Here is a 25,657-nt window from a genome sequence, read left to right as displayed (position 1 = left end):
GCGACCGGAGCGGTCCTCATCACGGACGTTGTCACGGCCATTTTTGAATTCTCGTACTCACTTACGCACTTTGCTTGCACTCATAACAGTATCACCGTACACTTCGCAAATCTATCGATGAATTTCTGCAGCAGACAGGTTACTTGCTGACAAAAACCGTATCACTGAGCGAACCTCACACGCGGCGGGCGACTTGATAGTCTTAAACATTGTGAAAGCACAGAACACAACCGTACAGGTCAGCTACAGAGTTGAAACTGAGCACAGTTGTTCCCGAGGCATGCCGGTACACGACGCACACGCTCGTTGCGGTATGCGCGCGAACTACTAGTGTCTACAACAAAACGGACCTTACTTAAAAAACACGCCTCGTATTTAGTACTCAAAGTCTCTTTGTTTGTTTATGAAAATATTGAATTTGTATAATTCTATCGTGATTAACTGCAATAGCTACTTAATCTTTTGTTGTGTTTTGTGTACTAATTTTCCGGGGCAAGCCCCCCGGCACTTTTTTTTATTAGGAGGGGTATTCCATACAAGCGAAAGCCTCAGATGGACGGCGCCCTCCCAGAGTATGTGACCGCGCCCTTTTTACATAGCCAGTCCACCCCTGTATTCTACTGCGGACGATAAGTAATCATCATTAAAAAAATATCCCGATTCATATCTCTTTTTCTTTCTTTCTTCCTTTCGTGATGATGGACTTTACAAAGGAAAATGATTCAAAAAAGATCCTTGCTGTTTCGCAACACATTATTTTAATCAATAGCAATATAGTAACGTACTATGCCTGAACAAAAAATACAACTGTCGAAATTTTATCACGTAATTCTTGTGGCTGGAGACACAGTTATGGGCCTCCATAGCAAGGAAAAAAAAAAGATGTTAATGCAGGTTCAGATGCTTTATGTAATAGGATATTGCACTACAAATTCTGGGATTATTATAAATCAAAAAGTGAGCAAATAAAAACTAAAGTATATTGCTTTGCACTTAAGATACAACAGGCCGATTTCTCTGTTACTTTGGGAGGCCTATTCAGATGTGTGTTTGGTTACAGAAGACATATATGAGAATTTTAAGACAAACTGAATTCAAATTATGCCAAATACTGTATGTTCATAAATACATTGCAGGGCTGCCCACATGAGCATTGGGTTCCCGGGCCACCTGGTCCCCCTTGTCGGCGCCCTTGACAACAGGTTGAAATTTCGACGAAATTCATTACAATCACCATATTTTACATGCCTAAAATATTCGTATAAAGTAGACTGTCTACGTTCATGTTCTAAGCTCCCATACAGATTTGAAATTGTCTGGAGTCACTGCTGCCACTGCCGCCGTAATCCGCTTCCGCATTTCATCTGCATTAGTCGGGAGTGGAGACAGGAACTGGGTCTTTAATCTATCTCTACAAGAAAATATCACAAACATTAAGGTCGGGTGACTAAGGAAACCATTTATGCTGTTAAATGACTTGAAATTCGGATGATTCTTGGTACCTACTGTTTTCATCCTACCTGGTATAGTGCCCAGATATGCTCCCAGCAGAATTCTCAGATATGTTCTGACTTAATCGTGGGTCAAAAGTAGTCAAGTGGAAATACTTGAAAGTAGTGAACACGTAATGTATCAGCGAGAAGTGGAAGTGATACGGACCGTTAGCTCTGCTGTTCCTCGCGTTTGGTATAACACCTACTACGATGGGTTATTTCGCGTTTATACGTATAAAAAACGTGAAATATACAGTGAAACAATAGATCGTAATGCAAAACCCCTCTGAACATTAGAAACTGTGAAGATGACTGTCTCTAACAGTTTTGAATTCTCGCCAACGCATTACGTATTCACTGCTGTCAAGATTTACCGATTCTCTATTTTGAACCCACCTTCAATCCAGAGCATATCTGAGGATCTGTTGGAAATATTCCTGGGAAGTGTGCATTGTAGCTACAGAATCCCTTCCGCACACATTGCACATTCCTAAAATATGCATTTTTTTTTGAATGACATATATGTAACTTCCTTTATACTTATATGGTCAACCACTCCATAGTTCCTAGCCTTCGAAATCACGTGTGTTGAAATGTATCTTTTCCACGCTTTCGGACGCACGCTCTGAAACTATGCATTCTTGTCCAAAAGTCATATGCTTGTATTTCCTTATTTTGGGGTGAGGGCTCACATCCTACAGTCTGTTGTTTATAGTTCACTAACTGTATATACAGGGTGTTTCGAAACAAGACCGGCAACGTTTGAGAAGTGATTTCGGATACCAAGATAAGACAAAAAGTATAGAACAACCTGGGTGCACCAAAGCTTCCTTTCGGAGTTATTGGCTGCCGAAAACACGAACAAATTAATTTTAAGGGTCCACAGCTCAAATATTATAGGGTCTACTGTAGTCGGGTCAAGACTTTACTTAGGAACTAATATGTGCGCTATCAATAATGGATGTTTCAGAATTATGCAGCAATTTTTATAGAAGGAGTTTGGCTACGAGCATATAATTTGAAGTATTCACCAACTACCTCTGCAAAAATTGTAGCAGACGTATCGCACTATTCTGAAACATGTATTTTTGGATAGCGAACATATTAGTTCCTAAGTGAAGTCTTATCCCGACTACGATATGTCCCATATTATTGGAGCTATGGACCTTTGATTTTTTTTTTTGGTGTGTGTGTTTCCGGCAGACTATAACTCCGAAATGACGGATTTCTGCTCTCAGATGGTCTATATATACTATTTGTCTTATTTTGGTGTCAGGAATCATCTCTCAAACGTTGTCGGTGTTGTTTTGAAACATTCTGTATATGCAGAAAGATGGTTATGAAAACAGTGGAAACACATATAGTTTGCAACACGTAAGGCGTGTAAGGTAGTAATATTGAGGATGCATGTGCAGCGTTTCACTATTGTTCTGTTTTTATTGGTGTGATATATGGTGATTTGCAGTAGCCCTACGTCAGACGGGGTAAAATGAAGGTTTGTGTTGTAGAGAATAGACAATAACGGTACAAAATGGGAGACTTCTCTGAGCTGCATAAAGGATATAAATGATTATACTTTTGACATTATATGCTAATGGGTGTCCCAAGCACAAGAGTGGTATGCAATTGAAATTAATTTATTTCAATTTGGGAATGGGGCATTTCACAAACCTTCCGAATGTAAACTGGAAGAAACACTGAACAAGCTGTTTCAGGAGACCTTTTCTCTGCAAAGGAATAGTAAAAATTGGACCTTTGCATCCACGGAAAAATTCTAACGGTATCAACATGGGCTTCGTGGGAGAAAGTGCCTATGTTGAATACAAATACTCATGAAATGAAACCTTCAATTTTCCTTCATTAGTTATATGGTGTCCTTGTATTACAATTTATAAGAGAAATACGGTATTTTGAAAGTGTAAAACATTTTTGAAACACCTTGCATAACATATCTATTGTGTTATATATTCCACACAATTTTCACGGAGATTTTTATAATTCAAATAATAATAATAATAATAAAGACTTTTGATATTCCATACATGTTTATTTTATTTGACTGACGTTTCAAACGCATTAACTGCATTTATCTTCAGAGCTGTACTAATTTCTTGATCTTTCACAGAGCAAGGCATTTTTCTGAACTTTGAAGGTGGCATGTGGGTTGTTCTTATTCCACATCTTTTCAACAAACGTTTCGAAGTATTGTGAGTAAAAAGAGATGAATCTACACTTTTGTTTTTCTTTCGGTCTGAATTCTGCATCTTGTGACATTTTAGGCATTTAGTTATTGCTTTATTGATACATTATTATTATTATTATTATTATTATTATTATTATTATTATTATTATTATTATTATTATTATTATTATTATTATTATTATTACTTGCTAGAAAAGTATGTTTCAGATGACTTAATTCTTCTTGTAGATTATTTCATGTCTCCTCTGTTTTGTGTAATAATGCATTTAGTAGTGTATTCTTTCTTGATGTATGATGATAGGAATCAGCTCTTAAGTAGAGATCAGTGCACGTAGGATTTCTGCATACACTGTGACCTAAACGTACCTTTTTTCTCAATATAATATATATCCAGGAATGGTATCATGCCTTTTTCAATTTACGTTGTTACTTTAGTGTTGGTATGTATGTTGTTTGCATAATTTTGAAATTCAATTAATTCATCCCTTCCATATGCCCAAACTACGATTATCACCTACACGTCGAAATCAACATTTTGATTTCAGTATAGCTGTTTCACAGGCCTTCTCTTCCCAAAATTGCATGTAGAAATTGGTACAACCCGTTCATAAAATTTTCCCTTATGTTTAAAATACGTAGCCGTTAATACCGATTAAAACTGGTGTTTACAATATCTTCTTTAAATCTTATAATTAGGAGGGATATTGTATCTTGAAGAGGTATTTTAGTAACTAAAAATGATATACCAAAACTTACTAAATTATCCTAGTCATTAATCTCAATAGAATCAAGTATGGTATTACATTCTGCAAAATTTTTCACGAAATGTCTTGTGTTGCATTCTAATACAGCTAGTAACGTAGTCAGATATTTTTAAAGTGTATATGTAGACGAGATAATGGCACTAACAATCATATTGTTTTATAATTTTTTGAAGAACATACAATATAGGAGGCAAACTATTTTTTTTTTTTTTTTTTTTTTACTTTCTTATGAAAGATAACGACTTAATTTCTAGACTACATTTGATCAGAAGAAAGATCTAATTTGTTTTTCACAAATGAGATAAGTGTAAATCACAGTAAATTCCCTAAACTCCTTTTCATTATTTTGTGAATATCCAACATGTCAATAACAAAAGTAAATTATGATATCCATCTCTTTATTTCCTTAACTAAAAGTAGAAAATTATCTTGAGTTTAATGTTGCCAATAAAAAAATTCATTCAAATTTCTAAACGGCAAAATAGTTGATAATCATGCTACAGCTTTAGTAGAGGCTTTCTTCGCATATTACACAAGTGTGAGATAATTTTATTTCTGAAAAGTCATTTGACAAAATCACTGTGTAGAATACAGTTTTACAATTAACGCCCTCTGTCGCTTTTCTTCTTGGTAGTTCCCATCTTATTTAACATTTCCGTTTCTTTGTTTCTTTCATTAATTCTAAATTTATTGAACCTTAAATTAGAAGAAAGCAACTTATGAGTATATTTGAATCTGCCCACTGGAAGGCACATTTATCCTTCGGCAACGTAATATACACAAGGATTACCTTGATAAATTCCCACTACGAAAGTGAGTTGCGAAGGACATTCCCTTATAATATGAAATGTGCAGAAGTCTCAACGATGAAACTATAAATACTAAATTAAAATAACAAATACACATCTTGAAACAATTACAGTATACTGCATTTGTTTGCATGAAAATTATGTGCTAAATTTCTAAATGAATCAATAGAAATAAATCCATTATTATAGCATATTTGATATATGCATATACTGACAAATGACTTTGAAGCGTATAATTACAGATTTGACATCTAACAGATGCATGTTTTGGCCTGTAGAACAAATGTTTAGTATGCTAGTCACCTCTACCGAACTTCTTTTACCCCAAATTATTGTTGTTTGTTGATTTGGAGTTTAGTGTCGCGTTTAGCATTGAGTCTATACGAGATATGGACCTACAGCTTAACATGCGATCCGAACCATAAGAACTCTAACGAGGAATCGTACCCTGGTCTTCCTTTTCGAAGTCGCATACGCTAACCATATAGCCACGAGGGAGTTTACGCCCCATGTGATGAACCACCGTTTGAGAACGATATTTACAATTTTGTTAAACTTGGTAAACAGTAGACATAACAATACTTGAAAGAAGTTTAAGAAATCCACTATTTTGTGTTATTGGCGTTTTAATCTGTACATATTTTCGCACAGAAGGAATAATACTTCTTATAGAGAATTCTATACACATATACACAAGCACCACACATACACACATACATATACAAATACAAAAGGAATGAAAGAAAGGAACCATCTTGAGCCTCAATGCTGTTACTTCACTACAGGTATTAAGAAAATATTTATCAACCTTTTCTTTACAACTTGCTTTTTGGGTAAGCAAACTGTGAAAGAAATTTGAATTTGCATTGCTGTTTGTAAGTTTTTTTTTTTATCGCATTTTCGATAGCAAAGGAAAACATTATTTATTTCATTATTTTACGTAAGCCTGAACTAACTTAAAAAAAAATACGAATCAGTAAGATAAAAGCTAAGTAGGGGAAATTAAATAACAATCATTATATTTTTAAAAAAAGGGGAAAATGTTTAAATATTGATATTCTACAATTTGTGTAAGCCGGTAGCTCGTTTCGAATGTGTCATTACGAAGCTTTTTATTAAGTTTTGAATTAGCAATATCTTCATGAAATGTGGAACTGGAATTACATAATTAACGAAGTGAACTTTCATTTCTGCGATAGAAAGAAAATAGCTTAATTTCGTACAGATATTCATTTCCTCGCTGACATTGTAAACCCGAATCCACTTAGTATTTAGTATTTCCAGTTTTAAACGTACCATAGTTTCCTTTCGTCATTTCAATGCACAACAGGAGATCACATAGCGAAACGAATTATATTCCTGCGCCAATGCTATGAAACAACAGTGAAGAATAGGAGGGCAGAAGAGAAACCGATGATTTAGCAAGTAATCTAGATTCTGTAAAGTAAGCATGAGCTTGGATTTTGAAAATTCATTGAGCAGATTTCTTTATGGGTAAATACAGTGCCGAAGCCGATATGATCTGTATTATCGGTACCACATACACTTTCCAGTAATTTGGTATGTTCTTCGTAGTAGATTGTGTTCTTGAAGATCTAACCGACACCTAAAGGGAAACATCGGGTTTTCAAGGAGGATTCAGAACAGCTTTAACTTATGTAGGATCGAAAGACAGCATTTCTGTTATGTAGGGAAGACAATGACAGACTTCTGATCCCAAAGAGTATTCAGATTACATGGTTTACGAAAGTATGCCTTATTATTTTACTGTGCTCCATAAGAGAGAAATCGAGCGGCGTCAGGCCAGGAGAGCATGCAGGAAACTCGATTGGTCACTTACGTCCTGTCCATTGGCCAGGTACATTTTGATACAGGTATTCTCGCACATCCCTACGATAGTGCGGCGAAACGTCATCTTGTTGATAATAAAACTTGTCATTACGTACATTGCATAAATGGCGGGAAAATGGAATCAACAAACACTCTTATGTACTTTTCTCTGGTTACAGTACCGACAAAACGAAAAAGCCAATGAGTCCCCTAGGAGACAAACCACATCACACATTTACGCCAAGCAAATTCGCAGCTTTTTCAGCAGTACTGTGGGGATTACCTTCAGTCCAGTAAAAACAATTATACCTATCTACAGTTCCATTTAGTTGTAATTGTGCTTCGTCCGAGCAAATAATGCCACTTATAAATCCCGGTTAATGTATAACCATTTCCTGAACCCATTAATAAACTTGTATAATGCGATCTGCAACTTCGTCACTTTACCATTCTTGGAATGTACACACACATTGTACTTTCTTCAACATACATAACACACTACTAGTACTTACATCGCTGTAACGTGACCCTTGTCTTGAAGATTTTTGTGGTAAGCGTTGAAACAGCTCCAACACCGAAAAAAAAAACTTTGAAAAAAACTCAAATTTAATTTTGTTTAATCAAGAAGTTCCGTATCTCAGCATTCGCTTCAGTTAAGATGTCTGAAATTCGGTATGTATACTTTCAGGTAAAAATAAGGTAGTACGTATTTCAGCGTTACGGAAATTCTGTTCCTAAGGGTGGAAACGGAACCTATTTGTACAAGATTAAAATCTATATTTACTCACAAACTGAAGAGTGTAGGGATTTGCTAGAGTTAGTGACGTGACATTCGGTATATAAACTCTCCAATTAAAATAATAAAATATGTGTTTCAGCGCTTCCGAAAACTCTGTTCCTAAGACGGAAAGAGGGGAAAATTATATAATATTTAGATTTCCCGTTATTTATTCACGAAGTGTTGAATGTAGAGATTTGCTTAAGTTGGAAATGTGAAATTCGGTACATGAAGTATTACATAAAAAAGAGACACACATATCAACGTTTTCGAAAATTCATAAGAAGGAAAAAAATGCCAATTTTATAGCATTCAAATTTTCCTTTCTTTATTCAGAAAGTATCCAGTGTACAAATATTCACTTAAGTTGAAGATGTGAAAATCATTATATAAACAAACTCTCAATTTAAAATGACGGAACACGTGTTTCAGCGTTTTGAAAATTACGCCCCTTATAGGGCAAAAGGATACCACTATATCTATGCTATTATAAAACATAGTGAAAGCGACTTACTCTTAGATTCCTGGACCATGCTAATAAATCTAGAAACATGAGACTTGGACATACAGCTACTCTTGTTACGAGAGCAACGAATTACTTAGAAAACAGGGGGTATGGGTTCAAAATTAATGCTAAAAACAGAGTATACCCCGAGTCCCCAAGTTAGGCAGATATTATATATATATATATATATATATATATATATATATATATATATATATATATATATGAGCTCTTCAGTACAAAATTGCCAAATATTACTATAAACACGTACTTTCCACATGGTCGGTTATTGGCCTAATTAACTTCCTTGATGAGACTTTATCACGTTATATGTTTATATGATTGAGTACAAGGGTCTATTATTTTCCATTGGACATAAGACATTGATGTACTCCTCTTAAATTTTGAGAGTATAGTTTCTCTTCATACTCACCCACCCTTAAATTTTGAAATAATCAAAAAAAAATCATGAGTGTTCTCTAGGTTTCGAATATATAACTCACTAAATTTGGGAAATTCATCTTCTATCTTCCTATGATTAAAAAGTGCCAAAACTATACCTATCATCACCATAGTGGGTAATCTGTCAGTTTTGCCAGGCCACCTGCCGCAACTGAGAATCTTCCATTTTCCACAGTCTTCCGCTAATCTCTTCGTTTTCACGTAAGTCTTTTCTGTTTTTATATCATCCAATTAATTTTAGATTCCTTCGCCCCCTCTCTCTCTTTCCTGCCACCATACAGTCTAGCACGTCCCTCATGATACAGTTTCTTCTTAGCCAATGTCCCAACTAGTTTCTCTTCATCTTCACAGTAATGTCTAAAATTGATCTTTTCTCCCCCATCATTTCTAAGCCCTTTTAAAATAATTCTCATTCGTTTTCCGTTTGACCCGGCTAATTGTCTCCATTCTTCCGTACACCCACATTTCGAAAACTTGCAATCATTTTTCATCACTCGCGTAATGTCCATGTTTCTGACCCATACAGTACAATACTCCACACGAAGCATTTTATGAGTGTTTTTCTCAACTCTTTATTGAAGGTCCCACAAATAGTATTTTTTTTAATATTTCAAGGCCTAAATCTTTCCACCAATGACCTTAGATACGATACGTAGCGTTACTATATTTAAATTCAAAAAATAAAATAAAATAAAATTGAGACTTTAAAACCGTGAATGAAAATAAGGAAAGTTTAGACGACATTTAAAAAAAAATAATAATAATAAAAATTTGAAAGTGATCAGCAAATACTATTGTATCAAGAATATCTTTCAACTAATGACCCTCACTTATAAGTCTTAACTCAGATACTACGGTACAAAAATATTCAAACTAAAAATTTTACACAAACTTCTTCAAAAGTTGTTTTTCCTTTTTTTTTAAAAAAAAATAAAGATTTACCAATCAAACTGCACCAAGAGTAACTTTGCATCAATGACCTTAGGCTATGAGTAGTAACTAAAATATTACGTTTCAAAATTTTTCGAACTAAAATATTTTTAAAACTTTTTAAACACTTTTGAAAGAAATAATATATATATTTGAAAATGATCAGTTAATCAAAATTCAACAATAATAACTTAATTTCAAAGTGTGGAATTGTTATTGTTGTGTATCAATTATTTTTAATAATTACCTATCAAGTTCCAAGTCCTAAATTTTTACACCAATGACATTAGACTGTGAGTCGTAATCATTCCTAAGATTCAAAGTGTGAAGTTGTTGATGCACATCAATAAGTTACAACAGTTAGCTGTCAGCTTTCAAGCCCAAATTTGGAGTTAGAGGTAGGAATCAACAGGTCAGACTTCATCATAAATAGCTTTCTACCAATCATGTTAGACTATGTTCCGTATTTGTTCATATGATCATGTGATATACTAAATCTCTCACTTTGGTGCGATTAAAATCCTCAAAATTAAAATTTTGGCAATATTAGCCAAATTTGCAAAACTATATACCCAAGTCCTAGAGAGCGATTATCAATTTTTAGTTCCTTTTTTAACAATTCCTATATTTGAGGAATGGGCCACGTATCCCTCTCGAAATTTAAGAATGTTTGAAGATACTCATGCCCAATGAACCATGATGAGACCCTGTATCTTACAATAAAACTTTATCTTAGTAAACTGTGTGGCATCATTATATTCAAAATCTCCCCTCGTGTTAATTCAAATTTTCCGCCAGAATATAAAGTTACTTAGGAGTACTTTCGACATTTTTTTTTTAAATCACAGAAGTTACAAGGTGAACCACCCGAACTTAGAGAGTTACATATTCAAATCCTAAATAATATCTGTCATTTTTTTGACAATTTCTAAATTACCAACACACTCCTCATAAAATTTAAGATAATTGCATAAATTTACCTATATCGTGTGAAATAGAACAGATCTCTGTACCCAACGCGATAAAGCTTCAAAGAAAATAAATTTGTTCAATAACTGACCACGTAGTAAACACATGACAATACTACTGTGTAGTGTTTAGACAATTTTTACACACAGAAGGGAATAAGCAAGACCACTCAACTTTACAAAGTTATATACGTGGGTCGTAGATAACACTTATCAAGTATTTTTTCTTTTTTTTAACAATTCCCAAGTTTAAGGGAAGGGGCTACACACCTTTACCAAATTTTGAGAAAGGACCATTAATGTACACAAGGGCGGATCCAAAGGGGGTATATGGGCTATAGCTACTCCTTGACGCTCAGGTATACACTGAATAAAATGGGCTTCAATTTTGCTTTACACTGGATAAGGCTGCAAACTATGGTTTAGCCCCTCCCTTGATCATATCCTGGATCCGCCACTGAATGTACCCATGTCCTACGAAAGAAATAGAATCTTGTACTCGACCGTATAACGACATAAAGTCTCATCAAAGAAGACAAATTAGGTGAATAACCGACCACGTGGTAAACACATTGCAATACTAATATTTTTTTTTCATCAATGCACGTCCATTAAAACTTTCAAGGTTATATACTCAAGTCCTAACGAATGTTTATCAAATTTTATTTTTGAGAATTCCTAAATTTAAGGAGTGGGCTATCACACCCCTCTCAAAATTTGGGAAGGAAGCATCAATGTACTGATGTCCTACAAAACGGAATTACCCCGTATACTCAGCCATATAACCATATAACACACAAGAACATCCTATCAAAGAGGATACATTAGGTCAAAAATTCCGAAATTTGAATTTTTGGCAATTTTGTACTCATGAAAGTGAACAAGATGGACCAACCAAACCTGTATAGATACATACTCCGGTCGTTATAGTATCGTATTTTTTTCTGGCAATTTCCAAAATTTAAGGGGATGGTCCCAGGTACTTTTCCCAAAATTTAGAGCGGACCATAGTAGTCCTGCCAGAATCAAGTTGGCACTGACCCCTATGTATCGTACCACGTGCTCAGGTGACGTGACGTCTCAAAACCAGAGTCGATTAAGCCAAAGGGAGCCTATACTGTATGAAGCTCTAATTTAATAAAATGTAATTCTGAATTATAAAATGTCTTACTAAGTGGTGTATCATATATTCGGATTTGGCGGATATCAAATTTCCAAACTCGATTCCAAATCATAATAAAATCCCCAGTACGACTCCAATGTTGTTCTCATTTTGGCCGAAGTTTGGCTCAACCTTGTATTATATTGTGATAAGTCAAATTCATCCTAAATTTAAGTAAAATATTATTTCAGAAATACGGGTGTTGTTCAATTTCCTACCCTCAAGGTGTCAAAGTTAATATGCAAATTTAGATAATCGTTAATATATTCTTTCAATCGGCCCAAGAGAAGGAAGAACTCAATGTTTCAAAGCCATATGTGAAAGCCAGGACTCGCTCAGGCTGTTGTAAGTACTGAATCCTCATTACATTCCTACGTCTTGGGATAACGAACTAGGCCTTAGACCCTAATTACAAGAAATTCAGGTGAGATGTCAACGGATAGTAAGGAATTCAGTAAATATATGTAGTTTTGAAAATAAAATCAAAGGGATTCTGATCCTTTTCCTTTTTCAGACTTCAGTCCAAAATAAAAGCAACTTTATTATAGCACGCACAAACACATTAGATAATAATGCATCTAACTTCTGGTCAATAATAAGAATTCATTTCCAATACATTTATATATTTTTTCATATTTATCGACGTATTCTGTAAACCATATTTCCCACTTATCGAGACTATATATATAAATGACTTTTGTTGCTTCTAGGAAAAGATTGTCTGTGAGCCTTCTCTATCTGCAAAAAGAAGCTATTTTTGCTCTTTATTTTTCGTAAGAACGTTGTTGTAATCTTCTATTAGTTACACTCCCCTTTCTGCTGCACCGTTTGTCACGTGGATGAATTTAACTATTGACTTTCCTTGAAGATAGTCATTGCTATTTGGCCATGAAATCGGATCACACTTAAGAAACCTTTTGGGTATTTTAAATTTCTCGAGGATAAATTGTGTTTGTTGTAACAAAATCACTGTTTTCTCTTTTCACACACACACAAAAAAAATGGTATCGTTTCTTGCGCCAAGTCTCTTTGCTGCTTCACGGTTTCCCCTTACAGTTTTCATTCTTTCAACTATTTTCTGTTTTTCCATTATGGTAACTCCATCGTCAAGAAACCCCAATGCTACGTGTTCCTCCGTCAAGTACCAGAGTTGGCATGAACATTTAGAAAGAGCCACTTCAGATAATTCAGCATCTATTTGTCTATAACTGTAGTTTTAAACCTTTCAAAAATTGGAGGTCTTGTAATGGTGAATGGGATGCTTGATCACATTTAAGCCAAGCTCGAACATATAGTCGTACCCTCTCCGAAGATCCGTTTCTATTTGCTTCGTTAAACGAAATTGTTGGCAAAAGGGAAATATTTTTAAATAGTAGATTGCTTTTCCCATCCACCTTACATGGTGAATTGCTCCAGGCAAACGAAAGAAAACTCCTCAAGGAGGTATGCCACCCAAGAATATGATGGTCAGTTCTAAAAATTCCCCGTAATCTTCTCTGCGGTGTCGTGCTTCTACAAGTTTGATAGCAAAATTCAACACTTCATTTCTTACATCGGAAATATTGTTCCTTACATCATCATCATTAATTCCTGGAATAAAGTTAGTGCAATCTATTTTAGACCACTCGTTCTGAAAACACTTTAACAGGAGAATGTCCGGTACAGATGCAAACGAAACAACACTTATCAAATACACATTTTAAAATGAATCCATAAATGTGGTGTCTACAAGGAAGGTATACAAGGTTATTTTGGAGCTAGTGCTCTAGCAGAATGCAAGCAACGTTGACAAGATCTATATTGCAAGGAGTAGTGTCACAATAAACTGCCTGCTCGAACTTTACCAAGTTCAATTCTTCAAGCGAATGTACTATAGTAGAAGCAATATGTTCTTCCCTTGATGATGACAAAATGAGAACATCAATTAGCCTCTCATGACCATCTTCTGTAATAATAATTGACAACCTGTCGGCAGTCTCTCTGCCAGTCAAATTAGGCAGTAGTTTTCCGTTCCAATGCACAACTAACGCACTTGGTGCAATCTGAAAATGATTTTTTGTGGTTCTGTGCAACTTCGCTACGGATTTTCTCTCAGCATCGGTGAATAGAAGACCCATTTATTACTAGCATTATATACATTATGGCCTAATGCTTCTTCAGTCGCTGCCAGAATATGTATTGCTGCTCTATCAGTGACATTTTATCGATCAAGAGCAACACCAGTCTTTGAGTAAAAAAAATATTTTTTTTCTCCCTTTCCATTCCCTTTAGCCGTTTCTAAATTACATTAGTTTATTCCAGATGTTTCCCATATGCTATGTATTGTAATCGGATTCAAAATTTTAGGTCGTTTGGGGCACCATTTAATATTATTCAATGAAGCTAATTTTTCTCCTGGCTTTATTTGGTCCCATATGGAACCATTTTAGGGGGTGAGTCCAAAGAAATTCGGAAATCAATAATTAAGGACCACTCTAATATATATGTATCGTGCATTCTACTGCATAATTGAACGAATCAACTTGGTAGCTGCAGTTCGCACAAACACTTCTTTTATGTATTTCTTTATGTTTATATATAAGAAGTATGGAAAGCACCTAATGTACATGTCCCTTACAGCGTGGATTGCAATACAAAATCATTCTCATGTTTTTTGTATTCAAAGTAGTTATTATGTTATCCACAAGTGATAAATTTGTTTGAAAAAAATATACGTTTTTTTTTTTTTTTTTTAAGTTCGTCTCTCCAATATAGGGAACTGTCATTCTCAACTTCCTACACTTAATTTCAGGGTACCCATTCGCACAACACGGTATTCGAATCTATTTTATGTTCCGGAACCTAGACTTGCAGTAGTCCGAAATTCGCTCATGTACAGGCTTCCTACTGATTTCAACATCCCTCATCTATATGGATATATTTACCTTTGAAAGAAAGTTTTGATCTGCATTTTGCAAAATTAAGTTTTAAGTATAGTTATGCAAGTACTTATTGCTTTTTTTTGTGGATGTTCTGCTATTTTTTTTTTACATTAATGTCTTCATGTTTTTGTTGAATTCTGTTTTTATAAGACTGTCGTTAAATTTCTCAGTGTAAAATGACATACGTATTGTATTTGGAACTATACATGCGTACACAGTGCGGTCATTTGAAATCGAGACTGTAGCTTTAGAAAAAGAGAGAGTGAACATGGAAAGTTTCTTATTTTGGATCACTCAAAGTACGACTCTCTGCAGCCATGCATTGTTGCGCCCTGGCCAACAGTGCATAGAAGAATTGCTGGAAGTCCTCTTGTGGAATGCTGTTGAAAGCCCTTGTCATAGCCTTCTTAATGACCATTACGTCATTGAAGTACAAACGTTTGATTAGAAACTTCAGTTTAGGAAATTGAAAATAAACTCACAGCATCAAATCTGGTGAATAGGGAGGCTGGAATAACACACAAATCGCCTTTTGGGACAATAAGTCTTGCTCAGTTACTGTCTTGTGACTTGGGGCAGTCATGGAGCAGACACTACTGATCATGACCCCGATGACACTCGTGGTTCATATGCAACGCAGTGAACGTCGCAGTAACCGCTTCGATACCTCAAGGTAAATGAAGCATTAACTTTTTGTCCTTTGTGCATAAATTTATGCATAATGCCAGTACTATCGTAAAAAATTAACGAGCAAAATATTGATTTTGTATTTGACTGTCGTAGTTTCTTTCTTTTTCTTTTCTTTCTTTCTTTCTTTATTTCTTTTTCTTTTTTTTTGCTTTCTAGAGAGTTAGGATACTTTCACACTGCACTCTTACGTTTTGTCGACGGGTCATACTGAAATATCCATGTTTCATCACCAGTAACGATATTCAGGAGAAAGTTAGGCTCCATATTGGCGGTAGCAATCAGTTTCTCTGCTGTGATCAATCATGTCCCTTTGCTGGTGACTTGTTAAGGAATGAGGCACGAAACAGACACAAACCTTCCTCTTGTTGAGATCGTGGGCTACCATTTGCCGCACATTTTCTTTATTCAAGTGCAACTTCTCAGGAAGAATTTGTAGTATCTCATTTCGGTCTTTTGTGATCAGTGCCATCACTTTCTTCACCAATCTCTGTGTCCTCACTGTCCTTGATGTACATGAATGTTCCTCGTCTTCAATTGACTCCCAGTTCTCCCTGATAGGCCAGTGCCATACAAATACACGAAGACGGGATAAACAAGGTGCCCCATTCACTTGTTGCAATATTTGATAAGTTTCTGTAGCAGCCTTAACCAGACGCAAACGAAACATGATGTTTATTCTTTATTACATGTCGAACTCACGACGCAGCTTAGCAACACATTTCCGCACTCGCCACACCCACACACGTAACTGTCAGTAAAGATCAATGCACTTGGTATGAATTAATCATGAAATATTCCTCTTTTGTTTGCACCACAGATCACTTGCGCAGTTGTGCCACGTATTGAGAAAAAAAAGCTCGGTCTCTATTTCAAATTGCCGCACTGTGTATAAATAAATAAATAACTTACATAATTATTTGAAGTTAGAAGAATTGCTACTCTATTTCTGGTTTACATACAAAGCCACGAAGACAAGTCTTAAGCAGAAACTTAATGTTCGGGTTATAAAACTATTTTAGATACCTGAGCTAGTCAAATTAGGATTGTAGTTTAGAATTTATAACACAGTATAGATGCAAAACCTCATGTACTGGCAGCGATCATAAAAACCCCGCACACAAGGAGAAAAAAATCTAATCATTTCATCACAAGGAAGCTATGTAATGGAGCTAAATTTTGTTTTACTATCCATAGCAGTTTAGTTCATACCCCATAAGGAGAAAATCCATATCCCATACGGTTCATTTGTGCTCAGTTTAGATAACGATAATTGTTATACCTGAATTTAACGGCCCCTAGATCATAAGTGAAACTGATACTAATTTTGTGATTTTGTAGACCTATGAGTGTAAGAACTTTTCTAATTTGGTATTGAAATAATGTATTTGGATACAAGTAGTGGTCTGCTACTGACACTGTGAGCACTTAAAAATATATGATCTACAATGATTTGTATTCACTGATTTTTTTAATGAAATAAAAATATTGATAGTTGTTGTGCGCTAAAATTGACAAAATCATAAATGCTGATTAAATGATATAAATATAGACCGAAGACAACTTTAACTGTAAACTATGCCAGACCAAAGTTAAACATATTTTTTAAAAAAATCACAGGTATCGGACAATTACAAAGCGAATTGAGCAAAAATATATAGCACAATATTAAAGGAACATGAATTCAACACTTTACGTTTTTTCTTAATATGATTTAAAATAAAACGACATCCAATGATAACAGAAATGTCAATAATAAAGACAGAGCTGATAATGAAATATCCCCCTACCTGTGTTGATTGCAGAGACGATCCCTGTCAACCCACATTACGAGGATTCTAGTGACTGTCAGAACAGCTGTTTACTTCTGAATGCAAGATGAAGATATGTGATGACGTTCCTATCCTTGAACACTGACTTAAAACATGCTTGACAAAAGCTTAGTTTTAGTTATAGAAATAAAATGTTTATTAACACCATCATGTCACGCAACCTTGAATTGATCATGAAACCCCGAATAAACTATATTTCTCAATATGTTGTTAGTTTTTTTTTCTTAAGAAGGTGTGCTTTATACACAATAACGAGACTATAAGTCTAACTAGTCAAAGACCATTGCCTACTACAGGAAATCGCACAACTTTTATGTAATCTTCATTTTACATCATATTGAGCTTTTACATCGCACTACATTACATATTCTGCTTAAGTTCTACAGCACTTCCGTTATTATTATTATTGTTATTATTATTATTATTATTATTATTATTGTCTTTCAAAACTCTATGGTTTGTAAAGCAGTGTGCGTAAAATTTACAATTACAATATAGAAATGAAAATGAAATCTTTAAGTTTAACGTCCCACGGTTATGCCGGTTAGGCTAAAGGAGACGGTGATAATGAGAGATGAGTGAAATGGTGGAATGAAGAAAGTGGGAGGAAACGGGAGAGCCCCGAGAAAACCCACGAGCACGGTGTTTGTCCACCACAAAGTCCACACGGCGCGAGCTGGGATCGAACCAGGGACCCCAAGCGCCGGAGGTGAACGCTCTACCACTGAGCCACCGCGCCCCCTTGATTACAATATAGAGATCATGCCTGTAACTTTATTTTGAATCCTTATGAAGGTAGTGCTGGAGTCAGTAAATTATTTTAGAGTAGTGATGAAGAAGCAAGACAAAAATTAAAACCAAAGTAGTAATAAATAAATACATAAATAAATAAAACCAGACAACATTCACAAATTACCTTTCAAAGTGGTTAGTAACTGTGGAACAGAGCAAACTTCTATGATCTATCGTAATTGCTCCATTATAGCGCCTTTCCTGCTGTTAAACTATGATGGAGGTGACCTGCTACTCACTTACCGGGGTTTGGTTCTGAGGTACCGACCGATCTTCCAATACTGCTTGGAATTGACAAAACTTGACAGATTATGTCGAGCACATTTTTTACGGTTCTAAATTGAATTTCTATTTTTTTCATAAAATTATTTGAAATATATTTAAATGCCATCGTTGTTGTGTACTATATTATTCAAAATTTCTGAACACCAACTTACATAAGAAAAAAAAAACATCTTCAAGTTGGTAATGCCCAGTTACGTCTACTCACAACTGGTACTGACATTAAGACCAAATAAAATTATTGCGCAAAACGTTCAGAATCTCAAACCCTAATAGTTGTCAGGATCTCATTCTAATAATAGGTCTCGTTCTTCACAACCTCAATGCTCCTTACTGACTGAAGCAAAGATAAGTCATTACAAATTATGTATCTTCCTTACACATTAATTTGCAAAGTAATTACCACTATATCATATTTGCAGATGTAAGCATATGAGCAATTTAAGAAATACGTACAGGTGCTCAGAATTAAAACCAAACATTCCTTTAAACCACAATATTAAATCGTAATTATTATTATTATTATTATTATTATTATTATTATTATTATTATTATTATTATTATTATTATTATTATTATTATTATTATTTCTGGCTTTAGGCTGCACTACGCTGTCTTAACGATATTCTTCAATGTTGGATAGGATAGATCCGAACTTGATTAAATACACCATACTAGGTTTCGTTAGAGACTGAGGAAAAAGGCCGATGTAAACTCCCTTTAAAGAGCCTTAACTTGGGATTATTTTTTATACAAAGGGGTGGTGTGAATGAAAATGATTCTTCTAACTACGATACGCTAATTTTGAAACGAAACACCAACTATTTTTTTTTTCTTGCTCCTGATCATATTTGGTGTTGAGAGCAGAATATAAGAAACAATGTGTTGCGTACTCTTTCCAAATTACCTTTGAAGCAGCAACGACCCTCATTTTTTTTCTTTTTTTTAAATAAGAAAGAACTGTTAGCTTAGTAAGAATATAAAGTTAAGGTCTATATTTAAAAAGGTTTTAAGAAGTGCAAAGGAGTAATTTGAATCATGCAATTATCTATAAAGACAAAAAGACGAAGTAGTGTCAAGTAAGAATTTCGGCCCTTTAAAACTGTGAGTAGACAATGCTTTAGATGTACTCTTTACGCCAAATGAAAAGATGTTTGAATTTAACTATCACATATGGTCTGGGAAGTAGGAAGTTGTTTAGAGATTGTTCATTGTAAACAATTACCTTCCTTGCGTCATACTATTATAAATTGAGCACTCCCAAATTCCTTGTGAATGCAAGTAATTGTGTCAAGACCATGGAATACGATTATGTTAAGTCTTGTTTTGGGTAAGCGATATTTTGTTATGAAGTAATCTCATTTCGAATACACCACGATCTATTATTTAGAAGAGGCTGTATTTAATTGTATTGAAATTAGGAAACGTCATTCTTATTCATCATTAGCAGCGAAAATAAAACGACAAAACTATAAATAAAAATGTAAATGCAACTAATGCAACTTTAGACTTCTAACTAATTTATCACTTTGAAAAAAAATACTTGACGTTTATCAAACTAATCTACTGGATAATTACGTGAACATTTCATAGCAGTGTTGTATTGGCATTGATAAACATATACAGCACACTCTACATATAATAAGTATATAAATGTGTTATTACTTTTGTTAATTATTGTACAGTAAGGGGCACTTCTGGATGGTACAGCCATAAGGAGATTTACGGCAAAAGTGCTCCATCAGTTGAGTCCGAAGCATTTGCCGGGAAGTATTGCAACCGAATTAGCTATAAAGACGCCGGGTGACATAATTGCCAGGCACTGAAAATTTCCGAACACATGTGCGAAATTCACACTACCGTCTATAGCATCATTCCTCCAAAATGAGATTAATCTCAGACGTGTAGTTCTTATGGCAATCATATTACTTGATATATATATCCTATTCGTAAAGGGCAACATAAAATTAAAGTACAATCCCGTTTCTGTTGGAATGAACACTCTTTCAGTCATTTGGTCTGAAATGACTTTGCAGAGCCTGAATAAATATTCTGCCACTTCAGGAGGTTAGGCCCATTGGTATAGCGCTTCTATGTTTTGAAGTATTGCTCCCAAGTCATCTTATGTCATAGCTGACGTCATTAAAGAACGATAGATGCAAATATGATGAAGGAGAAATACACACACATGCGAAAATTTAGAATTGGAGACAAAATAATCAGATAGCATCCATATATTGTCACAAATTTTGATTTTGTAAGTACAGATGTAAAAACTCACCCGAACCCGAGAGCATCCCACTACCAATTGTTGAATTCCAGTGGAGAATTCAGTTGAGAACATCCCATGATTACGGAGGGAGCATGAGAAACATCTTAAGAATAAAAAAGGAACAAAGAATTAAAAAAAAATTCAACTTCCCTGGACCGGATTCGATTCATAAACCTCTCGATTACCAAGCAATGCCTTTGCTCACTCATCCACGGAGCTACAGAGAACGATAGACAGTCATACGTCAGGCACAAAGCGTTCGTTACAACCAGTGATTTATTTGTAGGGGGATGCTAGGGAAATTCCCTGTCTCAAGTTTTTCTTTCCCTGGCACTAACTTAATTACTGTTGTTCCAGCATGGGAAGAATACTTTCCACATCTCTAGAAAATTTCCTAATAATTTTCATACATATCTAGTAACACAAAACATTAATTCATGGCTGTTCTGTATAATTCTACTTACACAAAACAATTACTTCCTATTATATGAATTCCCGTACCAAGTAAACAGAAGTACTGAGTATTAAATTCTATATATCGCGAATAGTTTTCCAGAAAATACCCAAACTAAATTTTCGATTTGGAACAAGGGGAAGCACACATGCGGGACTTACGGAGCAGATTGCGCCCATAAGACTTCTTTTGGGGATTAAGGGACATAAATTTACATTCAAATGGCAAAATCACACTTTTAATTATACCATAATTTTAATTTTAAGAGCGCCAAATGCGTACAACGAATGCATTCTTTTTGGCTTGGAAGAATAAAATAATGGCTGAAGGCGGAAGTGAAAAGAGTGATTATGATCAGGAACAATGGATGCTACCAAGCAGTGGTGTAGCCAAGAGGTCTGGAACTCCCGGCTTTTGTAAAAGTTGTTAATACAAGGCCTAAGATTGCGGTTTTATTCAAACTTTTCCCCGGTCGGATCCCCGGACACCCCCAAATGAATGTTTAGCCAGCTGCCCCCCTGAAATCGAAATCCTGGCTACGCCCCTGCTACCAAGTGATATATTTTCTGTCACATAAGAAAATGCATGTTTTCCGCGGGATACTATCTTTTGCCCCTTACTATGAGAATAAAATCGGTACACATTCCTTGCTATCACATCGCGATTTAATTAAATGTTTTAAAAGTTTTTAAAGCTCAGTCCCTAACCAAATCGATAACTGCATGATCTATCTCTTTGCAGTTCACACAAGACACTATAGAAATATCGTAAAACTTAATAAAAGGAAAAAAATGTTCTTTCACAGCGTGAAGCTTACGGTTCTTGACATATATTTATAGCGTACATATCTTTTGTATCTTATTCCGTAGCTCATTGGATCCGTGCAGAACTCCAGTTCCCGCGACCCGTGTTCGAATCTTCGTGTTCCTACTTTTTATTTTTATTTTTTTCATTGATCAGGTAGGACTCCAATAGAAAGAAACATATGGTTACAGTTTAAGGTGTGATTTAATATTCTGCAAATATTTATTTATTTATTTCTTGTCAAGTGAAAAAAAAAATAGGTAGAATTTTACAAGCGTAAAACTTCTAGATTTGACTGTTAATAAAAACTATGAATAAGTTTACAGCTCAAAAATTAATTGAATTCTCTTTAATTGGCTATGGACATAATTAGCTATGGTCAAGGAAATGGATTGCAGCTGTTTTATCTATGGTCAGCAAATTGACTTCCATCATCCCTATTTCTGGAAGTAAATATCACATTTTTTTTGTTTATATATAAAATTCTCAACTTTTATTCCTTAACAAAACAGAGATTATAGTTCAAACTGTCACTATGGCATTACATTTCATTATATAAAAATGAATATATATATATATATATATATATATATATATATATATATATATATATATACTTAAAATGTCGAAGATAATATGACAAATATTATGAAAAATGTTATAATAGAACTCAGCATTGGTTTATAATAAAATAAACTGCAACGAAATGCAAGGTATTTGAAGTTGGCAAAAATATTGCCAGCACATGCTGAAATGCAAGTTTCTTGAACATATAGGGACACCACCTTGAAATATACACCTTGAATTTGATTCTCGATAGAATCTGAAATATGTTAATTTTAAACCTTGAAGAACGCAACACAAGTTTGAATCCCATGGTTATAATATTGTCGTTACAAACTCACTAGCGATAGTGGCTCATTGAAAGAATTCCTTCTTCCCGATCTTTTTATATAAATCAACCAATCTAAAGCCGGATTTGTTTATCAAAAGATATTTTCTCCTTTGCGTATATTTCAGGGAGAACATGTAACGTCAACTTTTTTGGCAAATATAGCAACTGATCAAATTAAATAATGCTAAAAATACGAATTTCGTTATCTGGAAGCAATCAAACTCGTGTCCTGGTATGAGCGGAAGAGGCCTGGAAAAGACGAATATATATATATATATATATATATATATATATATATATATATATATATATATATATATATATATATCCATGAAATCATGAAAGTGAAAAAATGACTTCCAACCCTAGTCAGAAAGTAGGTATATTGGCACGTGTCGAACCGAGTTGTTTCCTACGCGACGTTATGCCTTCAGGCAAACTACTGGCGATCAAATAGGTAAGAGTCTTAAGGGCCACCATGAAGAAAGAAAGAAAGAAAGAAAGAAAAAGTTATGCTTATTTCATGGGGAGAACAAAATAAAATAGTCTATCTGCTCCTTGACATTAAGTATTTGAATCCAATACTATTATGAATATCCATTTTCTAATTTCCTTAGAAGATAAAGGGAAACGTTAATTCTCCTATATAAAGAGAAAGAAAAAATATATATCATACATCACACAGACAACGATATAAAATAGGATACTTATCTACGCTTTTCGTTAAGTGCTTTAAAATTGTTCAGAATATTTTTCCTAATTCCCATAATAAAAGATAAAGGAATAATGAGAATTGTTAATTCCCATGGAAAAAGAAAGAAAAATATGGTTATACTTATTAAAGAAAAAGAATAAAATAAAGTATATTCAGTCTGTCTTGGTAATTCCAAATGCTTAGAACGTAAATGTTTGTTTTACTTTTTTCTTCTGCTCCTGACTTTGGCGTGGGAGACCCGGGTTCGATTCCCGGCGGGAGCTCATGTGGTTCGGATTCCACGTTAATCAGTAGGTCCACGTCTCACATACCCTCGCTGCTGAAAGGGACGCTAAACTAAAAATCAAGTCAACTCTTCTGCTCGTGAACATTTTATATCTTCAAACTAATATTCATTTTGAACAAAATACTCTTCAGTAAACATAAAAATCTTATAATTTTAAACCTAATACCTTGTTCACGCACCATTATTATCTACCACCACATTGATTCGAAGAGGGATGGAATCAATTAGTGACGAATATAAGTCAGGTCTTCTACGGAAGCTTTCCATACTTATCCAACATGGTTCTCCAGAGCTTTAACAGTTTTCTCCCGTCTCGGTTACCAATTCTGCACAATTAATGCACACATATTTTTTTCGATGGGGTTAAGGTCCGGGGATTTAGATGGCCAATGGAGCAAAGAAATGTCAGGATGTCTGTGGAACCACTGTTTAGTTATTCTCGAAGTATGGATACTGCTGTTATCTTGGATGTATTTAATGACAGGCATTTCGTCTTCCGGATATATGGCCTTGACGGTCGGTAACATCCGAATCCATCCTAGGCGATAATGTCTGCTAATTATCTACCTCTTGCTGCTGATATCCAATCCCAGAAAGCATGCCTAATCCTTTCACTTCTTTTCCTCTTTAAATATGTTCTGGTGAACAACGAGTGCAATTGGGGCGCCACAGAAACAGTCTTCCGTCTTGGGCGGAGAAGAACACTTTCTCGTCTGTCCAAATCACGGTATAACAGAACTCTTTTGTAGCTGACAGATACAGCAACGAAAACGAGATTCTTGATGCACGGTGTTCTACAGTCAATTCTTCTTTTACGGCAAGAATTCAGTGATGGATTCCCGCTTCAACTAATAATTTCCTTACTGTAATTGCTGATATATTCAAATGCAGGTCTTGCCCAAGAGTGGAAGCAGGTTGAAAGGGATATTTCCGACTAGCAGAGACTAGTGCATTATCTTCCTCTGCTGTAGTTTTTCTACGTCTTACTGATTTTTTGGTGGTTTTGAGTGGTTTTGTAGTCCTTCTTCGTCTTCTTCTTGATATCGTCGGATCCAGTATTGAACACACGCTTTGGTTCTATTAACCGTAATAGCAATATACGAAGCACTACGACCCCATTCCCAAGTGCCAACTATACGGCCTCTCGTTACTTCTGAAGTATAAGGCTTGGTATCCTATTAAGCTGTAGCACACCTTCGATGTGTTAACTCACAGTAATGCAATGCACAGACTAACACCCTTTACGGTAATATCAGGAAATTGAAGCAATCCATTTGGCATTACATCACTCCATCTTTTCTTAGTTAATGTGTCAAGATTAATAGGATGAGGTTTGGTAGTGCCCTAAAAGCTCTCTCGAACAAGTCAACAACATATCTCCAGTGGTCGAACTGGAAATAAATTACTACCGTTTTACTTGTATACATAAACCTGTGCTAAGTATACTTCAACATAGTAGAGCTTACATCTTATTGTAATTTCTTCTTACAGCTGGTACGATTTTTGGCATCTTAATTTACTGCCGGTATGCCGTACTGGCCCAGTTTGATTATTGTATATCCTTGCTGCTATAACGACTGCTGCAAAATGACATCTTAATCTGCGTTGCTTGTTAGCCTGTAGGTTCTATTTTTTAATTGATTTGGAGCTTAGCGCCCCTTTCAGAACTGGGTACATGAGACATGGATCAACAGCTTAACGTGGGTACCATATAAGCTTCAATCGAGAATCGAACCTGTGTCTCTTGTGCGAAGGTGCACACCCTATCCATTTTATATGTTCTCTGCTAACATGGAAAAAATTTCAAACCAG

General features: G+C 35.0%; 2 protein-coding genes across 5 annotated transcripts in view; both read right to left on the bottom strand.

The window, feature by feature from the left end:
• The window catches only part of vri (nuclear factor interleukin-3-regulated vrille), a 1,376,222-nt gene that overhangs the window by 243,006 nt on the left and 1,107,559 nt on the right, over positions 1–25,657 (bottom strand). The window lies entirely within an intron of this gene.
• Positions 15,769–16,182, bottom strand: LOC145687467 (protein GVQW3-like). Its single transcript, XM_081760920.1, has one exon. The coding sequence runs from the start codon at positions 16,180–16,182 to the stop codon at positions 15,769–15,771; it is 414 nt and encodes a 137-aa protein (XP_081617046.1).

The sequence above is a fragment of the Thermobia domestica genome, chromosome 6, assembly GCF_964235325.1.
Source record: "Thermobia domestica chromosome 6, izTheDome1.hap1.1, whole genome shotgun sequence".
Lineage (NCBI taxonomy): Eukaryota > Metazoa > Arthropoda > Insecta > Zygentoma > Lepismatidae > Thermobia > Thermobia domestica.
This window is presented reverse-complemented; position numbering and strand designations above follow the sequence as displayed.